Below are 20294 nucleotides of genomic sequence, written 5' to 3' on the forward strand. Positions count from 1 at the left end.
AAAACTTTTTAAGATGTTTATTTGTTAGACATTTAAATGGGTATTTCCTAGGAAATTTAAGCCTGAAAACAGTCATCTTTTTATTTAATCTTGCATTTTATCAGTGTCCTTATTGGACTTATAAAAGTGCTACACACTCCTTGGAAAGGTTTGTTACACAGTAGGGAGGAGCCATGCTCTAAAATGCCAGTGGGGGGGATCCCTGGGTGGCTCAGTGGTTTGGCGCCTGCCTTCGGCCCAGGGCGTGATCCTGGAGTCCTGGGATCGAGTCCTGCATCAGGCTCCCTGCATGGAGCCTGCTTCTCCCTCTGCCTGTGTCTCTGCCTCTCTCTCTCTCTCTGTCTCTGTCTCTCTCTCTCTGTCTCTCATGAATAAATAAATAAAATCTTAATAAAATAAAATAAAATAAAACAAAACAAAATAAAATAAAATAATAAAATAAAATAAAATAAAATAAAATAAAATAAAATAAAATGCCAGGAGGATCCCAGGTGGCCTGTGGGGGAACAAGAATGCATTCCTACCTTCAGACCACCTGGGACCTGCATCCTGAGCAGGTGAGGGATAACCCAGAAGAGAGAACAGGAGAGGTAGGAGCAGAGTCCGTGAGTAAAAACAAAGGAGCAATCTGCTATCTCCTTGCCACACAATTTAAGTAGCTCAAGCCTCCGTTACATGATGTAGGCTGGAAGCACACGTCAAAGTGGTCACCGTTTCCTTTCGAGAACCACCACCACCACTTCCTTTAGAGAACCGCGATTCACATGACCACTTAATGTGCTTTCATCATTCAATGGCTGAACTTTTAGGAAACCTCTTCTTTGTGATATCCACGTTTTCCCCAGAATTGCTGGCTTCTAGAAAGAAGAATCCCCAATTGTTTGCCAGTCAGTTTAAGAAAGCCAATAAATAAACCATCATTGTTTTCAATATTTTAGATTCAAAGTTACCAAGTGGAAAGAGATTCAAGTTGGAGATATCATTCGTCTGAAAAAAAATGATTTTATTCCAGTAAGTGAATAAGCCCTGCATTCCTCACCCCGTGTCCTCCCTGCCGCCCTGGCAGTCAGTTTGCCTTGGAGATCTCTGTTATTGGTGTGTTTTGTTTTGCACAGGCTGACATCCTGCTACTGTCCAGCTCTGAGCCTAACAGCCTCTGCTATGTCGAAACAGCTGAACTGGATGGGTAAGTGGGTCTTCGCTGGGCCTGTTTTAAGACTGACCTCGGAGGGCACAGTCATTCCATTGAAAATTGCATCTGAAAAGGAGCTCTGAGATCTGGCCTTGCCCCCAGCATTTGCGGGCTGTCTAATGGTGTTCCTAGCAGACCAGCCTCTCTTTTTTTCTCCTTTTTTTTTTTTTTTAAGATTTATTTATTTATTCATGAGAGACACAGATTGAGAGAGAGAGAGAGAGGCAGAGACACAGGCAGAGGGAGAAGCAGGCTCCATGCCAGGAGCCCGATGTGGGACTCGATCCTGGAACTCTGGGATCACGACCTGGGCCGAAGGCAGGCACCCAACTGCTGAGCCACCCAGGCGTCTCTTCTTTTTTTTTTTTAAAGATTTATTTTTTTAATTTCATCTGTAAGTGGGGCTCTCAAACCTGCCCTTCCTTGCACTTTGAGGGAAGGTAAAATGATCGATGCCTGAGCCCTTTGTAAATAGCTGAGCAGTGTCCAGACACATACAAGTGACTATCAATTTAATCTATTTCAGAAAAAACTGTTTTTTTTAAAGTATTTGTCAACAGACCATTTTGAATTTTCCCTGTGTTGGCTTTGTTACTATGCTACCACTTAAAGAGAAGAATGTTCTCCTTCTGGCTATTTTTGAATGCATTTATTGGGTGCCTACGATGTTTCATTAGCATTATGTATTAGCTACCTTAATCTTTTCAGCGACCTTATGAGACTAGTATTATTGGTACCTTGTCATTACCCATGAGGGAAATGAGACCCAAAGAGGTGACATAGCCTGTCGAGGGTCACACAGGAAGTGGCAGGGTTCGAACACTGCTCCCCTGTGCTGGCTCTCCAGGCTGGTGTCTGCATTTCTCCCCTGAGCTGTGAATGCCTTTCCTCATACCCTACAAGTACATAATTTCTTTACGGAGAGCTGAAATCAGCTCAGGGAAACTAGGTCTGCTCTATAAATGAGTCCGTTGGTCAATCTTACGTATAAAACTGCCATTATTCCCATGAGTGAGAGATTCTGAAGCTTTCCAAAGGTAGCAAAGGTAGCAAAACATACCTGTCAGAAAAGCAGAATGGGAAGGTTGAAGGCCACAGATCAACTTCTGGATATATGGGAACCCCAGAGTCAGTGTTTGTCAACCCACAAAAGGACGTCCATCATGTGAGGGCAGCACTGCCATCCAGAACCCAAATGCCCAGCCTGACATTCCTCATTCCAGAGCATGCACCTTCCTTGCTCTGTGGGGGGAAATGCCAAGTATTGGGGGGTAAGGTTCCCACCTCCTTTCCTAGGTAGAATTATCATTCAGAGATACAGGATCCAGTTATTCACTCTGGAAAATAATAGGTTGACAGAGTCCAAACACTTTTGAAAACAAGTATGTCTTGTAGAATCATCTTAGTGTGATTAAATATTAGAAGCTAAGTTTTGTTTTTGTTTTTGTTTTTTTTTGAAAAAAGATTTTCTTTCTCTATTTTAGAAAGAGAGAACACGAGCAGGGGGAGGGGAAAGTCAGAGGAGAGAGAGAATCTCAAGTAAGACTCTGCACTGAGCATGGAGCCCAACGCAAGGCTCGATCCCAGGACCCAGAGATCATGACATGAGCGGAAATCAAGAGTCCGACACTCAACAGACTGAGCCACCCAGGAGCTCCTAGGAGCTAAGTTTTTAAATAGCAGTTTGATAGTTTAGGCTGGTGGTGAAAGCTAAGTTAGTAAGAAAGAGGATAGGAAGCTTGTAGATGTCTCTGTCCCAACCATACTGGCCCACAAAAACAAATGGCGAAGGGGACCAACATTTCCCAAGTTAGAAGGTTTTCTGTAGCTTGAGAAATAACCTCACTAAACCCAAAGTTCCAAGGCAAACAGTTTGAAAATCGGAAAAGCTAATGAGTTAGCTTTGGCTTCTAGGTATACGTAATGTTACTTGGTACAATTTTCCTTCTATTCCTTCTCAAGCTCCAAGATTTGTTCATTTAATTCTTTTTTTCCCTCTCCCTTTAGAGAAACCAATCTAAAGTTCAAAATGGCGCTTGAAATCACACACCAGTATCTCCAAAGAGAAAATGCATTGACAACATTTGATGGTTTGTGCAAACACGTCTTACTTTGTTTTAATTTTTAGTTGCCCAACTCTGTCCCAATTAATTATAACCAGAAAAATCTTTCATATGTGAATCCTTATGTGAATCAAATTTTTTTCAAAGGTTTTATTGAATGTGAAGAACCCAATAATCGACTAGATAAGTTTACAGGAACATTATTTTGGAGAAACACAAGTTTTCCTCTGGATGCCGATAAAATTTTGTTACGTGGCTGTGTAATTAGGAACACTGACTTCTGCCATGGGATGGTCATTTTTGCAGGTAATTTCAGAGTTTCTTGGGAAATCGATCTGATATTTTAAGATTTAAAGGAGGGGATTGCTCCTCTGTTCATTCTCCATCAAAGCAAAAGAAAGAGTAATTTTATTGACGTTACCCTGAATTGATTTTCCCAACTACTGATAATATTGAATTTTCTACTTTTAGGTGCTGACACTAAAATAATGAAGAATAGTGGGAAAACCAGATTTAAAAGAACTAAAATTGATTACTTGATGAACTACATGGTTTATACGGTACTTGTTTTCTATTTCAGTAGATAAGTGACTAGACTGCTATCTTTTGCTGTAATTTTTTGTATGCTTTTCTTATGCAGAGAAATCTAACCTCTCCAAGCCAAGTAGAAGAATGCATGAGGTGTTCCAAGGCTGGATGGGAAAGAGAGGACTCTCTTACTTTTTCTCAGAAATCCATACTTCTAAATAGGAGAATCCTTTTGGGGATGGAAATTCCAGCTATAGGGGCCCCTGGTTGGTTGTGTATTTTGTTAACTGGAGTGACCAGTTGGAAAACCAGGGAGCCTGAGATAAGTTAGTGGGGCTGGACTCCAAGAGTCAATGTAGGGTTGATTTTATTGCTATTAGTTTCCCAAAAGCATAGTTCTCTTAAAAACAAACTCCCCCCCACCCCGCCCACACACACATGATGTTTATACCGTATACGTCTCCATATAAGGCAAGGCTCCATAGAAGGTGTGTTGAGGGTGCCCAAGACCACCCCCAGGTTTGGTGATTCACTAGGACTCATAGAATAGAGCATCTAGTTGCCCTCATAGCAATGACTTAATGTAACTTATTACAAAGTAAGATTAGCAAAGGCAAATGGCCCATGAAGCAGAGTCTGGAGGAAGCTAGGTGCAAACTTCCAAGAGTCCTCTCCCGGTAGGGTCACACAGCGAGACACACTTAATTCCCTTAGCAACAATTTGTGACAACCCATGTGAAACATTGTTTATTATCAGGGAAGCTCATTAGAGACTCTGTGCCTGTGGTTTTATTGGGATGTGGTCACTTAGGCACCACCTGCCAGGCATGTAACCAAAATTCCAGATTCTCTGAAGGAATGCAGGTGGTCGGCATAAACCATATTGTTTTATACAGTTCAGCATAAGGAATAAGGAAACACATCCAAAACCTACATTCCCAGATGCCATCCAAAGGCCAACTTGCAAGCAGGTCTTTTAAGGATAGCATCTCAGGCCTGGTACCAAATATTAAGCAGTCTTCCGATTTCTCAATGAGAATTATTTTTTTCCCCAAGTTTAATTTGAATACATAAACTTTTAGGGACTTCTAATAGAATACTTTACATATGCATATTTAAATTCATATAAAAATAATATATTAATTTAAGAATTCTTTTTTCTCTGATCCCACATTTCATGAAAACTTTATTTGAACTTTTCACATGCATCTTCCATGTCATTGTCCAGGTTATGGCCAAAGTACTCACCACGAATCTGTCTCTCCTTCTGAGCCTCATGGTTTTGAGATATAGCACTTCTGGAATCTGTGTTTAGAAATTTATTTTCCTTTTTTTTTTTTTTTTTTGGTGTGTGTTTAGAAATTTAAATCTGCCCTATTTCTACCCACAAATATCAAATACCACAAGACAGTGGACTTTCTATCTCCTAAGTGTATCCTCATCATTTCCATAACAAAATACTTACTGTGCCCACTTCTTAAGTGATTTTAAACCTGAAATGAAATTTCTTTTAATTAATTAATTAATTGATTAATTAATGACACAGAGAGAGAGCATGAGTGGTGGGGAAGGGCAGAGAGAGAGGGAGAAGCAGACTGTCCGCTGAGCAGGGAGCCCAATGCAAGGCTCAATCCCAGGACCCAGAGATCATGACCTGAGCTGAAGGCAGACGCTTGACCTACTGAGCCACCCAGGTGCCCCAAACTTTAAGTGATGATTAAACCTTCAGGAATAATTACCCAAATCTGGGTGAAATTCCCTTAGCTTCTCTTTTAAAAACTTATTTCCGTCAAATATTTTCTATAAGCATCCCAAGTCAGCATTGTTTGAAACTATTTCATGCTAACCTGCCCTAAACAGTATATTATTCAAAGTAAAAGCCATTGATCGAATGCCTTGTAATATGAGGTTGTTTAGGAATTTGAATATAAGACACCACCTTCTCTTTTGAACTATAGTTTGGGGAACAAAACTGCACCTCCCTGTGTTACATAGGATGAATCAGTCAATGGTGGAACACAAAGAGGCTCTCAAAGCATCTCAATGGCACTTTCTTTCCTTTAAACGTGTTGTTTTTGCAGACTACTGAATTATCATCAGTATGCGAAATATTGAGGAAGGTTAATTAGCACCTGTGGCATTCTGCGGGTGGGCAATCTGCCTTCCGAATCCATTTAAAACTTTCATGTCTTCTAGATCTTTGTTGTTCTCATCCTGGTGTCTGCGGGTCTTGCCATCGGCCATGCTTACTGGGAAGCTCAAATTGGCAATAATTCTTGGTACCTCTACGATGGAGAAGACTATACACCCTCCTACCGTGGATTCCTAAATTTCTGGGGCTACATCATTATTCTAAACACCATGGTGCCCATCTCTCTCTATGTCAGGTAAGGCTGTCCTCTCTTTGGCCTTCTGTTTTAAGGGAAGAATGTAGTACATTTTCTCAACTTCGCACCTTTATTTCTATCAATAATTGTTGGCCTTGGAGGCCATAAGGAACAGGTAAGAAAATAACATTCATTTCAGGACTGAGGAGTAATATAGGGGAAGGAACTTAACATTGGAGTGTCTGCTCGGTGCCGGGCACAGCACCTTGTACCTTGACCACTCTGCAGATGAGACTCCCAGAGTCCAGAAGTCACTCCCTTGGTAAGATTCCTTCTCAGTGGACTTCAAATCCCAAGCTTCAGAACGGGCCTTGGGAGGTGGTGGAGATTTCAAACGTCATGGGAAAACTTAGTTCTTTTCCTTTTCAGAAGCCTTTTCAACCTCTTAGCTGGCTCTTCCTTATTACCACCTGGCATATCCATCGCTTGTAAAATGCTTCCTGGCCACTGCTTTCCACGGGGCACACCCCTACCCCTGCCCTCATTCAGCCTCCCGAAATGTTCTGTTTCTTATCTCAGGCTCAACCACGATAGAGGAGTCAGAGTTCTAGCCCTGACAAATGGTTATCACCTTGCTTGGTGAGATTCCTTCTTCACTTTTTTCTTTCCTTAATACCAAAGTTTGCTGTCATTCACCGGTTGGATGTTAGACAACTGGAAGGGGCATTGTGCCTTGGAATATACTCAGCAGCCAAAGTCTACTCTGAGTTCCAATTAAGTAACAGCCCAGAGACCCACAGGATCACATACACTTCTGTAATTAGAAGCACTTGTTTTATTTTAATTTTATTACATGTGCATTTGTTTTATTTTTAATTTGATTACAGGTCATTACTGTTGTTCTTTCACCATGAAGGGGAGCCCTGGGGAGCCATGTGTTTGCAGTCACTTAAAAAAAACAACAAAAAACTGAGATGAGTTTTACCTTTGTTGGGGGAGCTGCTGAACAGATTATTTTGTTTAAAACCGTATATTGTAAAGTAAGCTACATATGTTGTTTTTAGTTTTAAAAGTCATGTCATGTGACTAATATGATTTCCTTATTTTTCTTGGAAATCAAGGTCCTTCTAGAGCGTAAATTGGATCAGGTCATTCTGCTTTGTTTTCTACCCTGCGGTAGCTTTCCGTTTTAGAATAAACTAATTATTGAGGCCACACTATGAGGCACGAGGCCCAGTGTGGTCTGGTGTTCTCCCCCTCCTCCACCCGTAACCTCCTCCCTGTCCTTAGGCTCCCTTGATTCTCCTCAGTATGGTACCAATACCTGCCACAGGGCCTTTGCACTTGCTCTTGTCTCTGCCTAGGACGTTCTTCCCTCCTATCTACATAATTGCTCTTTCATTTCCTTCAGGCCTCTGCTTGAACATCACCTCATCACGCTGGCCTTTCCTGATGCGTTCCATTTTATTTTATTTTATTTTTTATTTTTATTTTTTTTGACACACTCCATTTTAAATGTCACTTCCGTTCCCTATCAGTCTCCATCTTCCCTTACCCTGCTTTGATTTTCCGCAGGGAATTTTCACCACATAATATATTTACAAGTTTATTTATTTGTCCTCATTAGATCATAACCTAATGGGGGTAGAGATTTTGTCTCTTTTGTTTATCGATGCGTCCTCTTTACCTAGAATAGTGTCTGTACACAGTAGGCCCTCAGGAAATATTTGTAGGGTGACAGAGGGAGTTGTTTTTCCATCTCTTTAATTTATTATAAAGACATCTTTTGCCCTTTTAACGTTTGCTGGATATGTAAACAGCTTCCTTATAACTGAGATATATTTAATCCCTTAGAATTTTAAAATTGAGATGATTCTTTTAGACTATCTTATTTGGGACATTCTTTAACCTTCTAAGAATTTAGGGGAAGAAAAGACTGCTTTCTCACAGTGTGGAATCACAATGTAGGAGTTATTTGCCAAAAGCCCTAGAGCCTACTTTGTGAGTACACAGGGTCTGTAACTTATGGACCCTCACCAGTTAGAGGGCAACATTCCAGTTGTCCCTGGGGGTGATGGGAATGAGAGAAGAGGGAATAGGGACCACCACAAAGTCACCATGTCACAGTCCCACAGGGCTATGTGCTGAGCATGGGGCACTGTGGCCAGATGTACACAGGAGTGAATAGGAAATCACATTGAACAAGGTGCATTGACCCTGAGCTGGAGAAAGAGGGGTCTGGTCAGGAGAACCCAGAGGCTGGGCACATGAGCCGCTGCACAGCTTGTCTCTTTGCAGATAAGCAGCTCGATTCTGTGCACGCAGGTGAAGACAAAGCCTGCCACCTGCCTGTCGTATCTGAGCGCCAACCAGCGTAATCCTTTGTCCTGTCTTCCTAGTGTGGAAGTGATCCGTCTTGGACAGAGTTACTTCATAAACTGGGACCTGCAGATGTACTATCCTGACAAGGACACGCCCGCCAAGGCGAGAACCACCACACTGAATGAGCAGCTGGGGCAGATCCATTACATTTTCTCTGATAAGACAGGGACACTCACACAAAACATCATGACGTTTAAGAAGTGCTGCATCAATGGGCAGATATATGGTGAGTGGAAGCCGTTGCTTGGTCCCAGGGAATGTGTGAGCAGGGCCTGCCTTCCCAGGATTGCTGGTGCCTTCCCCATGAACAACCCTGGTGGCCGAGTTCTGAAGTGGCTTTGCTGGTGGCATCGGGAACACGTGCACAGGAGAGGTCAGCTGTCAGAGATAGGCACACATTCCTCAAAAAATTAAACATAAAGTCACCGTGTGATCTAACAGTTCTGCTTTGGGGTAAACCCAAAAGAACCCGAAGCAGGGCCTGGGAGAGGTAGTTGCACGGGTACGTTCATGCCAGAGGTGTTCACAATAGCTCAAGTGTGGAAGTAGCCCAAGGGTCAGTTGGGGGAGGAGTAGAGAATGAAATGTGGAGGCGCATACACGGGAATATTATTCAGTCTTGAAAAGGAAAAGGTTCCGATACACGCTACTCTGTGGATGAGCCTGGAGGACGCTATGCTCAGTGAAGTGAGCCAGTCACAAAAGGACACGTATAGTATGATTCCATTTGGATGAGGTAGAACAGTCAGATTTACAGAGACAGGAAGTAGGATGGGTGATGCCAGGGGCTGGAGGGCAGGGAGGATGGGAAGTTACTGTTTGATGGGTGCAGAGTTACCAGATGAAGGAGCTCTAGGTGGCAGTGGTGATGCTGCGTAGCAGTGTGACTGTATTCCATGTCATCAAACTGTGTACATTGTAAGAATGGTTGAGGTGGGGGTGGTGGTGTCTGGGCGGCTCAGTCTGTTGAGTGTCTGCCTTCGGCTCAGGTCATGATCCCAGGGCCCTGGGATGGAGCCCCAGGTCGTGCTCCCTGCTCAGCTGGGGGAGCCTGCTTCTCCCTCTGCCCCTCCCCCTGCTCCTGCTTTCACGTGGGCACTCTGTCCCCCTCTCTCTCAAATAAATAAATAAAATATTTTTGAAAGATCTTTAAAAAAAAATTTTATGTTATATGTATCTCCCCATAATTATTTTGAAAAAGTTGATTTCCATTTTAATATTCTGAAACATGCTGTATTATTTATAAAAATATTAAGTCTAATACTATATTCAGTTAGAATGCTCTAACTTTTAAATAAAGACTTGATATGATTTTGGGGGGGTTTTATGATTTTATTTATTTATTTGAGAGAGAGCACAAGTGGGGGGATGAGCAGAGGGAGACGGATAAGCTGAGTGTGGAGCCCAGTGTGGGGGCTCCATCCCACCACCCCAAGATCATGGCCCAAGCCAAAATCAAGAGTCGGAATCAGGGTCCTGGGTGGCTCAGTTGGTTAAGTGGCTGACTCTTGGTTTCAGCTCAGGTCATGATCTCAGGGTCCTGGGACTGAGCCCTGTGTCGGGCTCCACGCTCAACAGAGAGCCTGCTGGAGAAGTCTATGTCTCAGTCTCTCTCTCCCTCTGCCCCCTCCCCTGCTCCTCATGTATGGGTGCTCGCTCGCTCTCCCCCAAATATCTAAGCACATCTAAAAAAAAGAGAGATGTTTAACTGAGCAAGCTACCCAGGTGCCCCACTTAGTACAATTTTTAAAAAGAGCTATGAGAACACTGAGTGCTTTTTCCTAATGTGAAAACTATACTGCAAATGTGTTTTCACATAAGGAGCATCTCAGACATGAGGCACCCTGAGGACAGTGGTGGGGCACCGAGGGTGAAGGAAGTGCTTCTCATGTACATGGCGGCAGTCCCCTTCCAGCTGGGGGGTAAGGAAAGCACTTCAAAAGGCATGAGTCTGGCCCCAGAGAAGGATGTAGCACAGAAGGACAGAGGCACCGCAGTACTTGAACCTCTAGACCAGGGGGTCAGCAAACCTCTTCTGTCAAGAGCCAGATAGAAAGCATTGGAGCCTTTGCAGGCCATATATTGTTTGCATATATTGTTTGCATCAGATTTTCTTCTTTGTTCTGTTTTGTTTTGTTTTCACAACTCTTGAAAAACATGAACATCATTCTTCTAAACTTTTTTTTTTTCTAAGATTTTATTTATTCATTCATGAGAGACACAGAGAGAGAGAGAGAGGCAGAGACACAGGCAGAGGGAGAAGCAGGCTCCATGCAGGGAACCTGACGTGGGACTCAATCCCGGGTCTCCAAGATCACGCCCTGGGCTGAAGGCAGGCGCTCAACCACTGAGCCCCCTCCCCAGGGATCCCCCAACATCATTCTAAACTTGAAGGCTGTTCGGAAACAGGCTGAGACCGATAGAACCAAAGCAAGGTGAGGAGGGACCTCTGTACACAGAAGGAGACGCAATTGATTTTGTCCTGTTTGTTTCTCAGGAGACCATCGAGATGCTTCTCAAAACAACCACAGCAAAATAGAGGTGAGTCGTTTCATTTAAGGAAGCGTTTGGGGGTGTGTAGGAGTTGCCCCAGAAAATGGGGGCTTCAAACAACAGAGATGCATTCTCTCACAGCTCTGGAGGCCAGAGGTCTGAAATCCAGCTGCCAGCAGGGCCCCTCTCCCTCTGAGGCTCTGGGGAAGATTCCTTCCTTGCCTCTTCCTCACTTCTGGGCTTGCCTGCAATCCGTGGTGTTCCTCGGCTTACACTCCCATGCCACCTTCCCCGGTCACATGGCATTCTCGCTGGGTGTCTGGGTGTCTGGGTCCAGATCTCCCTCCTCTTCCACGGACACCAGTCATTGGATTAGGGCTCACCCTCGTCCAATAGGACCTCCTCTGAACTCGACTACATCGGCAAAGATCCTATTTCCAAAATTCCAACCCACAATAGGGTGTCTTTTTGTTTTAAGACAGGTGTGAGCCTCTTGACACTTACGAGTGTGTTAAACTCCTAAGATAGCTTTTCCATAAAGACTTGGCTTCAGAGACAAGCCCCTGTCATTTGGTAAGCCCACACGGACGTTTTCCAAATCACATCTTTGTTTCCTTTCTCCACTGCTTTCAGCCCGTTGATTTTAGCTGGAACATGTTTGCTGATGGGAAGCTTGCGTTTTATGACCACTATCTTATTGAGCAAATCCACTCAGGGAAAGAGTCGGAAGTTCGACAGTTTTTCTTCCTGCTTGCAGTTTGCCACACGGTCATGGTGGATAGAATTGATGGTGAGTGTTTCTCTGGCATCACGGACACGGGGGCCCCGTGCTTTGGTTTACAGGTAACTCTCACCTGGCGTGCAGATGCATGTAAAGTGGTAGGCTTGACGAGCCCGTCTTTACCCAAGCAGTGAGTGTCAGTGAGCAGTGAGTGTCAGTGAGCCTGATGGTGTGAGGGAGCAAAGGAGGAGACCAGCTCTCAGTTTCTGAAAATGCACACCTTCTTCACAGTTAACAGCTCCAAATGTGTTTATCACTTTGCAAGCAAAATCTTATCATTAGGAGAAATGATGGACTCTTGCCTTAGGCCAGAAGAATCCCAGTCTTCCCACCCTGCAGTGACCTGACGTTTATTGAGAGGGAAGAGTCAAGCCTTATCTGGGGCATAAGGGGAACTTTGAGCTCGAACAATCAGAATAATTTCGGAGGGAATTTATTTTCTAGCTTCAGATGTGTTTGGGGTTTGAAATAATATCTACCAGGGGCACCTGGGTGGCTCAGTCGGTGAAGCGTCTGCCTTCGGCTCAGGTCATGACCTCAGGGTCCTGGGTTAGAGCCCCACATTGGGCTCCCTGCTCAGCAGGTAGTCTGCTTCTCCCTCTCCCTCTGCCCCTCCCTCTGCTTCTGCTCTCTCTCTCTCTCTCTGTCAAATAAATAAATAAATAATAATCTTAAAAAAAAAAAAGAAAAGGAAGCAAGAGCACCCACCAGAGCCTGGGCTGACTTCAGGGGCCTTTCTCATTGGAAGGAGCATAATTAACGTGTATTTTTGCATGGGAGCCCACAAAGCTGACCTGCAGGTTCCTTCCCGAGCTCTGAAATGCAGCTGTGCAGCAGCTGTGTCCCGTGTTGGTGAGAGCGAGCCGTTCTTTCACGCATGCACGTTATGATTAGTTCTGTCAACACACCTGTGCTTTTTGTGGAACGTGCAAAAGGAGCCCTGCCAGCCCTTCGGTGACGGAGCACCGTCTGCCCGTCCCGCCTGTGCTCAAATCAGTGCAGCATAGCAAGGGGCCTGTTTTCTGCCCCTGCGGCGTCATGTGTGGCATGTGTGAGCTCTCCAGGTGAGGAATATTCAGAGAAACTGAATGTGTGCAGCTCTGTGTGCCGTGGTGCGGCAGATCCCCAAGAAGCCCATTCCAAGGATGGCTGTACCGCCCCACCAAGCGAGATAGCCACAGAGTTCACGAGATAGTCCAGATGCCTGGAAGGTTATTGGGTTGGGGGGGGGGGGGGGCAGGAGGCACGCCAGGCCGTGAGTAACCACCGCAGAGGTCAAAGTCTGTTTCTAGCTGCGACCTGATCCTCTTAGGCCTTGACTCCTGCATAAAAGTATCCTGCACCCACCCCACCCCCTGCCCCAAAGTGTGTGGTGGTATCTTGAGAACTAACCAGCCGACCTGGGCAAACACACTTTGGTCTTATGGCCTGTGCTTTCTTCCCTCCTCCCTGGAGTGTTCTGGGAAGAGCCCCTTTCTGCTAGAGGTGGGCCAGCCCAGTTTGGGTCCCTGCCACAGCATGTGGCACAGACCCGGGTCTTTGGCCTGAGGGCCAGCGACCTCGGTGTTGCAGGCAGACGGTTGGCACCCAGGGTCCCTCCCAGCCTAATATCGTGCAGCCCTTTGTCCCACTGTCCGCTGAGGCAAAGAGTTGTACACCTGGAGGAGACTTCTTTCGCACAGTCTGTGACAGACGCTTGGTCTAGCCACTGTGCCTGGATGACAGCTGATCTCCAGGGGCTGGAGGTTAAAGATCAATTGGTTTTGGGTTTGATACATGAGGTACCTCAAAAGGGTCATCTGGAAGGACCTTGGGAACCCCTCCTCCAAATATGATGGATAATCCAGACCCAGAAGGTGCAGGGACCTGCCTGACCCATGCAGCAGGTCAGACCCCCTTCTAGTGGGGTCCCCTTGCCATCCCCCGTGCTGCGACACCTCTGCTCTTGCTTGTGCATTTTCTCTCGTTTGTAAGAATAATGGAGACTAGTCAGTCTTCTATGATGTGTCACATCAACAGGAGAGGGGAGGAAATCCTTCCATATGTGTTGCTGTATACAACAGACTAGCTCAGCAGGCAGTTTGTATGACCTGAGTGTTGAGTCCCTGTGGAGACACATGGGGACAAAGCATGGAGAGATGGCTTTGGTTTTCTACTGCTCTGTAATGAGTGACCACAGCTCAGTAGCTGGAAGTTCCCATTCATTAGCCCAGCGTTCTGTAGGTCAGAGGTCTGGCCATGGCATGATGGGGCTCTCTGCTCAAGGCCTCTCAAATCAAGGGCAAGCCTTGTCATGTTCTCGTCTGGAGCTCCAGGTCCTCTTCCAAGCTCATGTGGGGGTGCAGGACTCAGTTCTCTGCAGTCAAAGGCCTGGGGTCTTCATTCCCTGCTCTTAGGAGCCTCCGTGCTTCCTGGCCACATGGCCCCTTCCATCTTCAAGGCCAGCAAAAGAAAATCTCCCTTCCAAGAACCCCTTACACGCTTCGAATCTCTCTCCCCAGAAGGCCTGTCCCTTTTAAGGGTTAACCTAATTAGGTCGGGAATACTCCGATAATGTCCCTATCATTTTTTTTTTTTTTTTTTATAATCTCCCTATCTTGAGGGCAACTGATTTGGACCTTAATTACACCTGCAAAATCCCTCCCCAGCAGTACCGAGATTAGCATTTGAATAACTGAGAGGAGGTACATGTGTATGCCAGGGGGGTGGCAGGAACTGTAGGGTCACCTTTGATTCCTGCCTCCTGCAGAGGCTGTGTGAGAGTGGAGGGTGGAAGGCTTAGAGGCCCTTTCTCTCCCTGCAGGCCTTGACGTCATGATGTGCTGTGGTCAGAGGCCACATTTTAGGAGGTTGGAGTGGGGAGACCCTAGACCCCAGGGAAGCTGAGGGCCTGGGTTAGGGTGCCATCTGTGGGAAGGATGAGTGAGTCACAAAGGCAGGAGGCATTCGGCAGATGATTTGCTGGTGGGGAGATTGTTGGGGGAGGGGGGGTAGTCGTTGGAGAGGTAACTTGTTTCAGGGCTGGTACCCGCAAGAGGAAGCCAAGGTGGCAGGATTTGCAGTTTGAGCATCTTTTTTATTTGTGCTGGTTTTATGATCCACAACTTAGTTTCTGGGAGAAAAGAACGTCTCCCTGGTTGCCCCGAGGTGTACAGTAAACCAAGAGTTTTCTTCAGAAATGGTTTCCGAGGATTATTTTTTTAGTTTTCTTCCTGCAGACATCAAGTTGGAGTTTGGACCAGCTCATCAAGTTCCTTCCTGTCTGTCTAAGTCTGCAGTTCTGTGGCTCTATTACGAGAACCAAATGGAAGGGTTTTTTGGATAATGATAACGATATCAGTGTTTGTTTCAGATATGATTGTCTTAGTCATGGGAACTATACCACCTTTTATCATTGCTTTTTTTTCTGTTGGAATAAGCTTGCCATCAGCACGATGCAGTAGAACACTGTGCCAGCTCCCCTTGTCGAAGGGAGGGGTTGTGTTCCTGCTGCTGCTTGCTTAGCTCTGCTTCAATATTTTGCCCTCTGGAGTGTGTGCCTCTGTGTGTGTGTGTGTGTGTCCAGAATGGACAGATTTAGTGTGTATATTTGTAACGCTGGTATATGACCTTCTGGATGAGCAGGAAACAACCTAAATTGTCATCTTCAATTACTAATTGGGAGTTGATTTGTACTGATTTAATTAGTGAGCCATCTGAGCAGGTGCATGAAGGAGGCAGGTCCATGAAGGAAGCAGGTGTGTGGAGGTGCAACCATCCCTATAACTGGTAGCTGATTCACCCTGGAACATCCTTCCCGTCCGTGTAGACTGATGGTGTGAAAAAGCTGCCCATCCATCCATGGTCTGCATCTGGCTCGAACCGTGGTGGGAACACAAAATGCCTCTTCCTGTGAAAATTCACCTGGCCATAGAAGTACTTTTCTTTCTGCTTTAAAGCAGAATAAATTCAGTAGCAAAATGGAAAATATTTTTCAACTCTTTACCGAAGCACAGCCGTGTATGGAGACAAGCATATGGCTCAGTGAGTTTGCACAAACCAAATCCTCCCTTGTCATAAACACCAGATTTTAAAAAACCAGAACATTATGAATCCCGTAGAAGACCCTTGTGTTCCCTTCCAGCTGGTGCCCCCACCAAGGGGACTGGTCCTAACGTGGAATAGCCCTAACGTGGAATAGCCCAGGTTAGCTTTGTCGGTCTTGTGGCCTGTAAAATGCAGTCACGTAGCATAGACTTGCATGTCTGGCTTCTTTGGCTCAACTTGGTGAGATTTATTCCAGTTGTCGACATGTGCTTATGAACAGAAGGCAACTTTCCATTAATTAAACATCAGGAGATTGAACAGATTGATGCATTTTGAGGGTTGTTTTTTTTTAAACGGGAATATGGCTGTGGTGAAGTAAGCACACTCTTCTGGAGGGAAGATAAAGCGCACAACCCTTTTAGGAAATAAATGAGTGATGTTTGCCAACAGACTTAAAAATTATCAGTATTTGTCAGCTCGGTGTTTTCACTACTAGGAAGCTATTCTTAGAAAATAGCAAAACCTCCGTACACAGACAAAATTGTTATTTACCATGTTATTTTTGAGCGCAGAAAAATTTGGAAAGAAAGCCAAGTGCCTGTAACTGGAACATGGTGACATGTTTACATTCATTATAATAATGTTCAGAAAGAACTTTTAAAGCTATGTTAACATGCTCAGAATATAAGGTTAAAATCACCAGGATGCAAATGTATATTCAGTATGATAGAAACTACTACAGAAACAGGCATTTTCAAAAGGACTGGAAAGAATTATAACATAATGTCAATAGTGTTGTTTTTCCTCTAGATGGTGGGATTATGGGAAATTTTGCCTCCTATTCCTGGCCAGTTTTTTTTTTTCTTTTAACTACTGGTTTATATTACTGTTTATAATTAGAAATAAAACCTTAAAGTTTGAAAAGTGTGAATGTTGGCATACTCCTTAAAAATCAACGATCTCCTTTCTGGAGGGTATCTTGGACTTTGCAGAGCTTCCTTACCCCCCACGTGCACCTCAAGCGAGCCCTGGGTGGGGAGCCTGTGCCTGGTTTCACAGCTTTTCTGGTTTCCTCTCCTGCCTCTGTCAGGTCAGCTCAACTACCAGGCAGCCTCTCCCGACGAAGGCGCCCTAGTGAGCGCTGCCAGGAACTTTGGCTTTGCCTTCCTTGCGAGGACCCAGAACACGATCACCATCAGTGAGTTGGGGACCGAAAGGACCTACGACGTTCTTGCCATCTTGGACTTCAACAGCGACCGGAAGCGAATGTCTATAATCGGTAGGTCGCCCTCAAGAGTGTGTCCGTGTATCACTCATTTAGATGCTGCCTTTTGCATATTTTATTTAATGACACCCAAATAAAACAGGCAACGGAGGAACCATTGGCTCCTGGGAGATGTCCGGGGACTGGTTTGGTGTCCATCATTCAGGGGACAACTGCAAGTGTATCCGAATCTTGCAATTTTGACTCCACGACATGAGCTGCTGGAGTGAGGGTGGTGATACAGTGGGCGCTAGATCCACACACACGTTTGTGTTTTGTGAGGCCCTCCGAGCGCTGCTGCCTTATACTTGACATTAGGGAAGGGAGAGGCAGCAAGAGAGGGGTTCAGAGAAAAGCGAGGCTGTGCTAATGAAGCGAAAATGTACCTCCAGTCCAGGTACATGACAACAGGCCACCAAGTGGAAGGGATGACTGCTTCCCAATATTGAGATTCTTAAGTTTATAATTTTAAACAATACCAGACTTATAGAAAGACTGCAAGAATGGTTTAAAAAACTCTTATTGGGCAGCCCGGGTGGCTCAACGGTTTAGTGCCATCTTCAGCTGAGGTGTGATCCTGGAGACCCAGGATTGAGTCCCACGTCGGGCTCCCTGCATGGAGCCTGCTTCTCCCTCTGCCTCTCTCTGTGTGTCTCTCATGAATAAATAAATAAAATATTAAAAAAAAAACCAGGGGATCCCTGGGTGGCGCAGCGGTTTAGCGCCTTCCTTTGGCCCAGGGCGCGATCCTGGAGACCCGGGATCGAATCCCACGTCGGGCTCCCAGTGCATGGAGCCTGCTTCTCCCTCTGCCTATGTCTCTGCCTCTCTCTCTCTCTCTCTCTCTCTCATAAATAAATAAAAATTAAAAAATAAATAAATAAATAAAATACAAATAAAAATTTAAAAAAAACAAAACTCTTTTATTCTCTTCCATATCCACCAGCTATTAGCATTGGCCACATGTCCGTCATCATTTTCATCATATACAGGTTCTTGTTTCCTGAACCATTTGAGAGTAAATTAGGGAGCTAATGCTCCTTTCCCCTAAATACGTCAGCAGGTATGTCCTGTGAACAAGAACATCCACTTATATATAAACAAAATGACCAGAATCAGAAAATTTAACAGGAAACAATGTTGTTATCTAATCTACAGGATGTTTTCAGATTTTATCAGAAATTTTCTTTCTTCTTTCTTCTTCCCTTCCTAGTTCAAGACCCAAGATTGCACGGTGCATTAGGCGATTGTTAACTCTGCTCTCCTTTAATTTAGAACAGTTTCCCAATTGTTTTCTTTCATACATTGACATTTTTGAAAAGCACAGGCCCATTATTTTGTCAAAAGTCTCTCGATTTGGATTTGTCTGATATCCCCTCATGATTGAATTCACGTTATACGTTGTTGGCAGGAGGAGTACGTGGATTGGTGCTGCGTCCTTCCCAGCCTATCACATCTGGAGGCCACGTGATTATTAGTGATGTGAGCTTCGATCACGCAGAAAGTGTTGACGAGCTTTCTCTACTCTGAGATTGAATTTTTAACCAGTGAAAATATATGGGTTCAACTGTCTGCTGAACTCTGAGTAGGCACATTTTGCTGAGTGCTTTCTCTGCCTAGCCCTGATGTAGGCTGATTATCATGCCCGGCATTTACCTTGAAGAATTCAAAATCGAGTTAGCTACGAGGCACATGCTATTATTACATGACCACACAGATCCCAAAACCTAAGAAAAAAAATGGCCATGGGAGTCATGTTATGGTCTGAGTATTAAAGGTAGTAAGTGTTAACAGATTTATAGGTAAGATTCCTATGACATAGACAAAGAAGGCATTATGGAAGGAACTAGCCCAGGGCATAGCACACAGTAAGAAATCAGTCAATGAGGCTGTAAGAACAAGTAAGAATATGAAAAACTCAGCTGACTAAGGAAATCTTTTCATATTTATTTCACTGTTACATTATATGTAAATGGTAAGCCTACCGACTTTGTTGAGAGTGAAATCTTTCTAGGAGCATTCATGATTTTAAACTAAGGGTGAATTACTAGCAGAGCAACACTTCAAATTAACTTTATAAATGTAGTTTTCTATTGAGAAATCAAACCTACCTTTATTATTTGCTTTTCCTCCCCTTGCTACCAGTAAGAACCCCAGAAGGCAACATCAGGCTTTATTGTAAAGGTGCTGACACAGTGATTTATGAACGGTTACATCAGATGAGTCCAACAAAACAAGAGACACAGGACGCCCTGGATGTAAGTGTCATTCTTATTCTTTCTGCCGCAGATTACGAACTTCCTTTTTGAAACTATCTTGTAAGCTCAAATGAAAGCTCTGTATGAACTGTTGACCCTTCCTTGTCTCGGTGTAGTTGTGTGGAAAGGGCGTGAATGTAGGAATACAGCAGGCTGGTTCTGGTTCTGCTCCTGCTGCTGACCTCCTAGGACATGACCATGGTGTCCTTTCTAGCATCCAGGTTAACAGCATCTGTAGGACAGGCCCAGGGTATTGATTGGTCTCTCTTCAGCGACCTTGAACAAGCTACAGAACCATAGCTGCGTGGCCTCCAAGAATCTCACCTCCTAGTGTACAATGAAGGAAAGAAAGCATTCGTGTATGATGGGGAATGACAAAGCAATGCGGTGGATAATTGAGTTCTGATGCCTTTGTCAGTGAATCAGTTTGGTCTGCACTACAAATTTGTTATCTGAGGGGAGTGTAAACTTAGTCCAGTGATAATTTGCAGTCATTCAGAATGCTTCTGGAAATTTCTCTCTTGGAGTTGCCTACTAATCCTTATATTGCTTTGGTTCTGTTAATGATGGCAATGAAGTATGGAGAATATCCATCAGACCTGGTATTCCAGTTCTGCCTTTTTATTTGTTTTGTGTCCTTGGGGGAAACTGAAGCGTTAACTGCCCATGTAAAAGAGGAAGAGGAAGTGGGTACATCCCACCTAGGAAGGTTGTTACAAGGGAAAGCATTTTTGCACGATTCCCAGCATTTAGTAAAGGGTAATTTTTTCCCTTCATTTTAAGGGTATGGTTGAGTTTTGGGGCTAGCCAAAGGTCCTTCAGGAAGAAGGCTGTATATGATGTTTACTTCTTGGGGTTGCATTTTAAGTTTAGATATGTTGTTGAAGCAGTTACAGTGGATAATTTCTCTTAAGCATATGAACAATGGCAATTTAATCAAACAGATGCAGAACCTTCCAAAGAATCTTTGAAAGCACATA

The 20294-nt window shown here is 44.4% G+C and overlaps 1 protein-coding gene across 2 annotated transcripts in view; it reads left to right on the top strand.

Moving 5' to 3' along the window:
• ATP8B1 (ATPase phospholipid transporting 8B1) overlaps nucleotides 1-20294 on the top strand; it is a 122957-nt gene that overhangs the window by 82478 nt on the left and 20185 nt on the right. For both annotated transcript variants that reach the window (XM_077891868.1, XM_077891858.1), the window contains exons 7-17: nucleotides 939-1011; nucleotides 1116-1186; nucleotides 3200-3282; nucleotides 3403-3561; nucleotides 3727-3815; nucleotides 5980-6170; nucleotides 8510-8718; nucleotides 10990-11033; nucleotides 11619-11775; nucleotides 16883-17071; nucleotides 19202-19314. In XM_077891868.1, coding sequence (XP_077747994.1) covers nucleotides 939-1011; nucleotides 1116-1186; nucleotides 3200-3282; nucleotides 3403-3561; nucleotides 3727-3815; nucleotides 5980-6170; nucleotides 8510-8718; nucleotides 10990-11033; nucleotides 11619-11775; nucleotides 16883-17071; nucleotides 19202-19314 — 1378 coding nt within the window. The remainder of the gene's footprint in view (nucleotides 1-938; nucleotides 1012-1115; nucleotides 1187-3199; nucleotides 3283-3402; nucleotides 3562-3726; nucleotides 3816-5979; nucleotides 6171-8509; nucleotides 8719-10989; nucleotides 11034-11618; nucleotides 11776-16882; nucleotides 17072-19201; nucleotides 19315-20294) is intronic.

This window comes from Canis aureus, chromosome 1 (assembly GCF_053574225.1).
Source record: "Canis aureus isolate CA01 chromosome 1, VMU_Caureus_v.1.0, whole genome shotgun sequence".
In the NCBI taxonomy this organism is placed as follows: Eukaryota; Metazoa; Chordata; class Mammalia; order Carnivora; family Canidae; genus Canis; species Canis aureus.